The sequence below is a fragment of the Bidens hawaiensis genome, unplaced genomic scaffold (assembly GCF_021521415.1).
Source record: "Bidens hawaiensis isolate Kalapana, Puna unplaced genomic scaffold, B.hawaiensis_p1.1 tig00032833_1, whole genome shotgun sequence".
In the NCBI taxonomy this organism is placed as follows: domain Eukaryota; kingdom Viridiplantae; phylum Streptophyta; class Magnoliopsida; order Asterales; family Asteraceae; genus Bidens; species Bidens hawaiensis.
Window position 1 is genome coordinate 52,618 of NW_027505267.1, and position 10,217 is coordinate 62,834.

At 34.2% G+C, this 10,217-nt stretch overlaps 1 protein-coding gene across 1 annotated transcript; it reads right to left on the bottom strand.

Annotated features, from left to right (window-relative positions):
* On the bottom strand, positions 1-3,811 carry LOC143611963 (expansin-like A3). The gene is made up of 5 exons (XM_077086056.1): positions 3,690-3,811; positions 2,784-2,893; positions 2,537-2,715; positions 787-922; positions 1-272 (listed from the first exon to the last, which is right to left on the bottom strand). Exons 1-5 carry the CDS (start codon positions 3,805-3,807, stop codon positions 42-44), a joined length of 774 nt encoding a protein of 257 aa, XP_076942171.1. The 5' UTR covers positions 3,808-3,811; the 3' UTR covers positions 1-41.
* Between the last annotated feature and the right edge of the window lie 6,406 nt (positions 3,812-10,217).

Below are 10,217 nucleotides of genomic sequence, written 5' to 3' on the forward strand. Positions count from 1 at the left end.
AAACAACATATTGCTACATGATCATAATATCATTTCCAAATCTAATCACATCGACCACAGCCTTCTTCAGCAACATCATCAATTTGCACACCGGAATCATACACGATTCCAACATTCCAATTAGCGGGGAGCACACTCTTGGCCCAAATCGTCTTCCGATCATATCCTGATGTCACCACCAATCGAAATTGCATTGCCCCTACTGGAACTCGAGTCGTTTCCCATATAGCACCAGACTTTCGGCTCAAGAAACTCCAATTTGTCGAACCAATCTTAAAAACAAACAAGTTTTCTTTTAGGGCGCGTTCGTTTCACGGACTTTTTTTAAAGGAATTGGAGTTTGAATGGAATGGAATGTTTGAGAATCCCTTTGATGTGTTTGGTTGGTTAATATGTATTGGAATTGGAATCTTCTTCATTCTCGTTTTTTTTAAAAAACGAGGGAAACGGTGGAAACGTTTTAGTTTTTTTACATTTTTCGTTTTTGATTTGTATTTTGAGTTATGATTTTTTTATTAATTTTTTTGAATTTTTTTTGAAGGGGTTTTTATTTTCCATAACAATCCTTATAAAATATGTGAGATTTTAAAATCCCATGAAATGTGGGATTTGATGGGATTTAGTTTCCATTCCCATTCTTTCATTTAATGAAACGAACATTTCAATTCATGGGATTTAAAATCTTATTTCTTAGATTTCCTTTCAAATCCTTGAAACGAACAGGACCTTAGATGAGACTTATGTTGTGCCATACTTATAACTAGCATTTAACAACCAAATATTTACCCTGGCTATATCAACGCCCACGATCTCGGTTTGGCCACCTTGATACAAGAACTTGATGGCAAGATAATTGAGCTTCATGTTGCTTGATTCTTCCACTCTCACACCTAGGTTTTTGCCTTTGTAATCACAAGATACCCTATAGATAATGATAATTTAGTCTTTATATTTAATACAATTATATACATATATGCATGTCATATTTTGAATCAATTAAGTTAAAACTAAGCTAAAATTACTTCACATGGGTGTTTGGCCTAGCTTTTATTTTTTGTTTATGCTTATATTTTGAAGTAGTTTATAGCTTATTTTCTATTATTTGATAAACTCTTTTTAAGTGTTTGGATTAGCTTATATTCTACAAGTTGATAATAAGTTATTAAATCTACCATTCTTTAATTTGTTATAGTAATCCACCACCATTTGAGGGCAAATGAGTAACTTACACCCTTACACAAATAAGTTAAAAAACCATCTTCAAATAAGCTTCTTCAAATTAGCTCATATAAGCTTATAAGCAAAAGCTTAAAAAGCTAAATCAAACACCAAATTAAACTTATTTTGTAAAAAAAAAAAGCTAAAAAAGCTAGGCCAAACACCCACATAATATAATATCAACATTACGAAATAAAATAAATACACTATATAAAATAGTTTTAAAGATTAAAAAATCATTTTATGTATAAGATTTAACAATTAACACAATAGCGGTAATATATTATAAAATTTTTTGTTTGACATTGATTATGTATAGAAGATGTAACTATGTTAGTATGTTTTCAATTCTCTTAGGCCCATTGATAGAGCCCAGCAGCATAAATATGATATGACAACATCTACCAGTGGCCCATTATGCTTTACAGATTTATGTCTAAAGATGGACAAATCGGGTTTTTCTAATACCCGGTTCCGGGTGTGAAACCGGGTCCGGTATGATAATTTCAGGTATAGATCGGGTATTGGAAAAACCCGTTCCGGTTTTCGGGTATTACCGGGTACAAATCAGGTCTGGTTTCAGGTACAAGTTTTAGTACCGAAATGCATACTCTAGTCATACCCTACGGGTAGGGTTGGGTACGGATTCTGGTACTAAAAACTTGGGTATAAAAAAATCCGATTCCTGATTTTTTTCAGGTTTGATTCTGGATTCATGTTTTTGGTGCATCTCTATTTATGCGTGGCCATTTTCATTTCTCTAAATGAGAAAGAAAAAAAAGTATATTTTAAACATAAATATCCTTCAAAAACACTTTCTATTCCTACTTATACGATCTAAAATTTCAACTTCAAAACCCTTTATAGTAAATTAATTTATGTACAACTTCTTTTTCCTTAATTAGTTATCTATAATTGTAAATAAAGGATCGAAAACGGTGCTAGTATAGGATAAGAAAACAAACAAACACGGTGGTATTTTCGTAAACAACACAATTACACTATATAGTTTTAATAATAATTACGTTTTACTTTTACAATTAGCTTAATAGTTATAACGCTGATCCATTTTGTTGTAATGTAATAATTATTATATAACTATTACGCTAGTTGTAAAAATATAGATTAATAATTATTAGGCAAGTCCAAAAATACTATTTGTCTATTTATATAAACTGAAAATAAAAAATCATCGAACTATTCTAGTTGGAGATGATCCGGTGTGACAAGCATCGATCCAAATGACCATTGAAAAAAAAGGTAATGATTTGAATACATTCTAACATTGGTTTTATATTTTAGTATATTTTTCTTGTACCTTTTATATTCCACGTTGGCAGAACCAAGCTTCAATATTTTTTGCTCCATACCCTTATTAGCCATCGCCATTAAAGCTCTGCTACTCACCCCTAATTCTGTCTCCGTCTTGTTATTCAAATCCGTCACTATCACCTGAGTGCCACCCTTAGAACACAACTTATTATCCATGCATCTCACCTGCAAAATTACACTCATAACCACAAAATGAATAAGCACCAAGGTCAAATATATATGTAAACAAGTACCTGGAAACAAGCCCCACAACCCGACCCGGATTTGAAGATGCTTGGATCACCAGCAGCAAGATGGCCATTGTAGAAGCTTGTAGCAAATGAACCATACCCACATGCTCCATCTAAATTAGTTCAAAAAGGGTCATGTTATAGCTACATTACCCCTATCTGATTTAATACTATTAGACGGGTGTCCACAAAATACTCAGACAACTGTAGAGGTGTCAACGAGCCGAGTCAAGCCCAGCTCGGCTTGTTTTGACTTAAGAGAGCTCAAGTTCGTCTTATTTCGAGCTCTTTTTCTAAGGGTCAAGCTCGGCTCGTAAGTTGTTTTCAAGCTTGAGCTCTGCTCGTTTATTATTTATAAATTTGTTTATATACATTTATAATTATATATATATTTGAGAAAAACCTTAAATGAGCCCATGTTTGGCTTGAGCTCGTGTAATACCATAAACTAGCCATTAACTCAGTTCGAGCTCGACTGTGCAGTGTGATATTTATACATATAAGTCAAAAAGAGGTAAAACTTAAAAATACACAAGGCTCGAGGAGCCCAAATGAGTTTCTAGTACAAGACTCGAGCTCAAAAAATAGCTCACGCCCCAAACGACCGTTTTGATAAAAAAGAATCAAACTTTGAAAATAATTGGTTAAGATGGCTACACAATATTCAGATAGACGTTCTCATCATAGAGGGTTAAACTTTGAAAAATATTAGTTGGAGCGGACATTTAACTAGTATTCGGATGGCCGCTAAGAGTATAGACGGTCAAACTTTAAAAATTTTTTGTCAAAACGATTGTCCGATATTTTCTCGCTACTGAAAATGATGTGGGATTGGATGTTAGATGTGTTAATCTGGTCAAAAGTGTATGTATGCAAATAAAATGAAAATTTGAAAAATGAAAATGTTACATGAAAGAGCAGAAGCATTGGTGAAAAGAACAGCTTTGGTTTGATGAAGACACCTATCACAAGCACTTGCAGATGCACTTATTGAAAGAGTAAAGAGAAAGTAGAGGTAGATTGCCATTGTTTTTGTTGTGTTTTTAGGGGTGACGTGTGTTTATGGGTTTATATAGATATTTGACAATTTATTTTGTTTTGTTTTATTTTACATTTATGTATTTGTTTATTAATAATGTCGGTGAACATGATTTGTCTAGGGAGTCGGGAGTGTATCAAAAGATTATTGGTTTTTGTATACAAAGAAATATTAATTTATATTTTATTTTTTTGAATTATTGAAACAAATGCGTATATGATTTCTCTTCTGTTCATCTTTTAATTCATGTATAATATCACAATGTATATATATGTGTATTGGGTTACTGTTTTATGAAATTGTCCCATATATTAACACATAAGTTTAAAGTTTCAAACATGAATTCAAATTAATATCATCTAAACAGATATAGGTATAAGTATTGTTATATATATAGGATGGGATCTAGAGAGAACTAGAGAACTAATAAAAACTATTTTTAACTTTTTTTTAAAAAATATTTTGCGATTTTTTTTTCTTTCCTCCTTCTAACAAGATGATATTGTTCCTAAAAAAAAAAAACCGTCATATAGTGCATATGTGCGCTAATGTGTATTGCATATATATAATAGTGTTTTATTGCATATAATACAACACAATTGCATTATACAATACACACTATTGAATATATGCAAATACAAACACAAATAATTGTACTCAAAACAAACTATCGCATATACATAATACAACACTAATGCACATATGCACTATATTGTTTTTTTGGTATTGTTGTACATAATATAACACTATTGCACTAATACAATACAAAAAATCGCATATATGCTACTCAACATTATTGCACATATCAAAATACACACTAGTGCACATATGCAATAAAAAAAAGTCGATGTATTGCATATGTGCACTACAACGAGTTTTTTTTATTATTTTTTTAATTTTTTTTATAATTTTTGAGTAAATGGTAACAAAATATAAGAATAATGGCAAAAACGGGAATTGAAAATATTTCTTTATTAGTTCTCTAATTCTCTCTTTAAGAAGGAGTTCTCTCTTGATCCTCTTCATATATATATATATATAGGAGAAGTATAGTTTGAAAACCCTCTTGAGTTGAGAAAACCCGTAAAAACCCTATGTAACATCGTTTTTTTTTTGTTGTTACATGCTTGGTTTAAAAAGGCGCGCTTAAGGCGAGGTGAGGCGAGAAGCGACCTAAGGCGAGCACCTCAACGCTTTTGCCTACCCAAGGCGAAGCTTGTGCAAAAAGCGAACGCTTTTTGCGCTTTTGTGCGAAGCGAAAAAATGAGGAGGCGAAAGCTTTATGTACAAAAAGCGACCAGTTAGCCCATTTTCAACCTAACCTTTATAATTAGTCATTTCCAGACTTTTCACATTTGACAATAAACTTTTAAAAACTAAAATACTTTTAAGTTATGTTCTTTTGGAAACACTTTCAAGTAATTTGGTACTCGATAACTTGTTTTTATGCTACTTTTATATTTTGAACGATTAATGTGGTACTCGAAAAATTGTTCTACACTACTTTTGAAATTTTGGGATATATATATGTTGATGTTTTAGACGTTTAATATATATTATAATGTGGTTTGTATATAATATATGGCTTATAAATAATTAAATATTTTTTAAAATATGGTCGTTTCGTGTTCAAAAAGCATTCGCTTTTGCGCTTTTCGCCTCGACTAAGGACCTCTTCGCTTTTGTTCGCCTCACGCTTTTCTAATCCAATGTTACATGTAATATATGTTGTTACATTTAATACAAAATATCGTTTTATATTTTTTTAGTAATTTTTATATATGTTTTCAAGAGAGAGAAAATATAAATTAACTTTTACATTTTTTATTAACTTTAATTGTGGACCACAAGATTTAATCTTTAATTTAAAACATATGGTTGAGAATGGGTTTATAGAGTTTTCACAACTCAAGTGGGTTTTTATTATAACCTATATACATATATATATAAGTATATATATATATATATACCTCTTATATTTTGTTGATTAATATGATCCAAATAAATTGAGATTCTTAAACCTACAAGATCAACTACAGTTTGTGGCTGGTTCATTAGCAAGTCATACGGTCAAAGCACAATTGGTTTCACAATATAGTTGCAGATTATAGTTGCAGGTGTTCATAACACCCCACGAAAAAGTGGGACGTCCGCGAAGCTTAGTGACTTAGGGTGTGTTTGCTTCAGATCTGAATGGGTCTGAAGTCTGATTCTCAGACTGTTTGTTTCATTCTGAATGCTGAATGCGCCTCTTACCCATTCAGTTTTAAAACATCGCAATTGCCCACACATCCTTCATTCCTTCCTGAAGAAACACTAAGTGACCCGGGGCAGATTATGGATAATCTGGGGGTTAAGTAATGTTTCCCACGAGGATGAGGTCCAGCAGAGAAGGTCGTTCTTCAGGGGAACTGCAAAACAGACACCGTAAGCTCGTCACTGAGAAGGGGGGGTTCCTCCTTGTGACCACCCTCCGGCGTGAGAATCAGACTAGATTGCTCTGAATATAAGTGTATATTAAGAGATTGCTAGATAAGAGTGAGATATCAGATGATGTCCTTACCATTCCAAGGTGTTGGAGTATTTATAGCCGAATGTAGGTTTCCTAGAAGGTACAGCCGGCTGAATAGTATTCCTGTTCTACCAACAGTGGACTACGCACAGGCCATGCTGGTTGGTGGATAGACTACGGCCGACAGTAACAAGGTCGGCTGTACACTGTTCCTTTACTGCCGGCTATGCACTGTTCCACCAACTGTAGGCTGCGCACGTCCCATAGTAAGGGTTGGTGAGTAGGCAGCGGCTAATAATGACAAACAGTACTAGAGGGTGCTCCTCCTCGTACTGTTGTCGGTGAGCTGTCACCCTGTGATTGGTTCATGGGCTGTTCTGGTCAGATCGTCTGTTCTGCCCATACCTTAGTAGGTATAGTACAAAAGATCTTCCAGAAGCATACGGACTGGCTCATTTAGGCGGGAGTATTCCCGCCTTGCTCATTCCTTCATGTGACTACTGAAGTAGCTAGTGCCTTGTGCGTGTAGCCTTGCTGTTAGTGCGGGTAGCCTTCCCTGATGGCTTGTATCCGCAACTGCGGGAACAGGCGGGGTACTTCACCATTGGGAGGCTTTCCCTGCGGGTACAGCTGGCGTACTGCGCGTAAGGTTTTCTCTGAGCATGGTGGGTCCTGCGGGAGCAGTTGGTCGTTACGCAGACGTCCCTGTTCAAGGTGAGTCTTGCGGGTCAACTGGGCTCTGCTGGGACCTACCTCTTCACTTCCTCTCTTCAGTTCGTCATCGCTGAATGGTGGTGGTGATTGACCAACGCACACCACCACCATCATCGCTCTATTTCTGCCTGCTTCCAATCACCACCATCATCGCTCTGTTTCTGCCTGCTTCCAATCACAACCAGGTATGATTTCTGTCTCCCCACACTCGTTGGTTTTTTGTTTCCTGGCCTCTTGGGTTCTGATAAGGTTCGAACGGCTTGGCTTAGAAGCTAGGGTTTAGTTCAATTTATGGTAAATCTCATCAAGATATTCGTTTGCCTATGTCTTGGAAAAATATATGCTAAATGATGTTCAGTTATGCCAATTATTTTTATTCAAATTTGTAGAGTAATTGGTCAATTAGGGTTAAAAATTGAAACACTTTTGTACTAGAAATCTGGTTCTAGTTTTGGGGTTATTGTGATTACTATTTAAGATTTAGGTTTTTTGTGGATTTTATGAGTTTGATATTACAAGTGATTACAAATGTTGATTGGCTAAAGTTTTTATTAACACTTTAGTTGCAAAGGCTTGTAGATAATCAGTTAACTATTCTTCTTTCAATTTGAAACTTCTTTTGAATATCCTGATTGTGTACAAAGCTTTTGAGTTTTCATATTAAGGGACTTTACATGATTAGTATATAGATGAGTGTGCAATCTGTGTATTTTGCAATATGTGTAATCTCTTATATTTTAAATTATGTATTAGTTAGAAATTGTGATTGAGGAGTGTGCAATTTGTGCATCATGTTGAAATATGTGTTATAGCAAGAAGTTGTTGAATTGTTGTCTTTTTTTAATTAATTATATTATATCAATGGTGCAGTCGGTTGTTTAGTTGAATTTTGAAATGAATAATTTTGTTGATTAAAGTTTATGTTTTCAAAAGGCAAACTTTTAAAGAAATATATTTTTCTCTCTATCTTTAGAAGTTATGTTTGGACGTTTTGCATCACATGTAATTTGGAGATATCTAAAAACGAACCAGGGATGGGTGTTGTTTCAATTTTTGTTGTCAACCAAAAACTGAAAAAGTGAACCTCCCGGTGTAGAAAATCATAAACTTCCCGTTCCAACTTTTATGTCGTATTGTATTTGTTTTTATAAGTTGTCTTCTTTTTTTTTGTCTATTTGTACTCTTAGGCGTCTCATTACTCGCTTGAGGCTCCCTTTCCTGGTTTTTTATAAAAGTTTGGCCTTTAAAAAAAAGAACTGATACAAAAAAGACTTGAAAGATGCACCCGCATTGACCTGCACATAGTTAGCTATTAACGGATGCTATTTCCTAATATAATGGCTTTATGAACGCTTACAAGTGGTTATTTTTTCTAAAAAAAACTTGTTTATGAGGATAGAGAGGTTCAAATGGGTAGACACCACACCAGCGGTGATAACACGAAAATGTAAAATATCGAAACGTTGGAGCAGTCGATGTCAGACACCACACCTTTTTTCTGAACATTTTAACCACACCCTTTTTTTCTGAGTACTCATTCAAACATATTTGTTCCTTAATTTGTTCAAAACCCTGCAGTTTATTCTTGATTTATTACAAGAGGCCTAATGGCGTAAGAGGCAGACGCGTTGTCGCCTAATAGAAAAGCTAAAGGTGTGTTCTAGTGATTTTGTCCTTTTACTTTTTTGGGTTTGAATACATGATGTTGTGATGTTAAATGTTTCTAAAGTGCTCTTGCATGATAAATGATTTTTGCAAAAGTTAAATGTTTCTAAAGTGCTCTTTTGGGTTTGAATACTGAATATAAGTTTGCGTTTATATACACCTTAGTATGTGTGTGTACAGATTTAATGAATATTAGAAAAAAAATTATGAAAAAATGGCCAACACTCTTGACAGTTCTGTACAAGAGGTACATTCTGGATTAAAGGTCAAAGGTTAGCATGAATGTGTGTTCTATGCAAGTATGTGTCTGTGTATATATAGCTTGATTGAAACTTAAGAAAGAATTTTGTGGGACACATGCTATTTAGTATTGATATTTTGTACCATTGGTTTAAAATTAACACAGAATAACAAAGATATTAGATGCTCATAGCAGGACATGGCATCATTTTAGACATCTTTTGCTAATGTAGTATTGATTTTAAGATAAGGACGAGCGGTTTTGGAATCAATTGTTTCATTTTGGTATGGAGCTGCTGATTTCAAAAGAGCACAACACATTAAAATACAAATTTGGAGCTGCTCCTTTTAAAGGATACAAGTAATATAGTGAAGGATGCAAACGCTTTTAGTGATTGATTATAAATGATTGGGCGATGACCAGTGAAACCACAACTTTTGGTAAATTACTAAAGGAGTAATTGGTCCTTAGAAGGTGGATAAAGGTTGTCACATTCTCCATTATAGCTATGATAGTTTCTATTATTTTCTATTTGGATAGTGTGTTTTCATGGGTAAAATTCAAAGTGTATGCAAACCATTAATTTCTATTTGGATTTTAGTGTGTTTCCATGGATTTTAAAGGAATTATGTGTAATTTGGATTCTCTATGATGTTTTATGGTTTCTTTATATAATCATTTATCATTCAGATACGTAATCAAATAGATACATTTCATTCAGCAAAAAATAGTTTAGAGGGGTAAGATAGTCATTTTACACAGTTATACAGATATCCAACCAAACAGACTTAACTGGTTCAGCACTTATTGGCTTAGAGCCTCTTAACCATTCAGACCTCTTATTGATTCAGCACTTGCCGAACGGCCTCTTAGTGTTATTTACAAACAATTAAGAATCTTCTTGTCTTTCTATATTGTAGTTATATCACATTTGTCTTATGTTTTCTGCATGTTTAAGATGGCTTACAAGCCACGTAATGTCCTTTAACCACTTCATCATACGAAGAGAGAATAGGGTTGAAGAAACACTAAGTGAACCCTGGACAGATTATAGATAATCTGGGGGTTAAGTAATGTTTCCCACGGATGAGATCTAGCTGAGAAGGTTGTTCTTCAGGAGACCTGCAAAACAGACACCGTAAGCTCGTCACTGAGAAGGGGGGGGTTCCTCCTTGTGACCACCCTCCGGCGTGAGAATCAGACTAGATTGCTCTGAATATAAGAGTATATTAAGAGATTGCTAGATAAGATTGAGATATCAGATGA

Excerpts from the sequence above, each read along its gene's own strand:
- LOC143611963 (XM_077086056.1), bottom strand. The coding sequence starts at position 3,807 with ATGGCAATCTACCTCTACTTTCTCTTTACTCTTTCAATAAGTGCATCT. Across the intron at positions 2,894-3,689 it reads CAATGCTTCTGCTCTTTCAT|ATGGAGCATGTGGGTATGGT; the intron begins GTAACATTTTCA and ends GAACTAATTTAG. Across the intron at positions 2,716-2,783 it reads GTTGTGGGGCTTGTTTCCAG|GTGAGATGCATGGATAATAA; the intron begins GTACTTGTTTAC and ends GTAATTTTGCAG.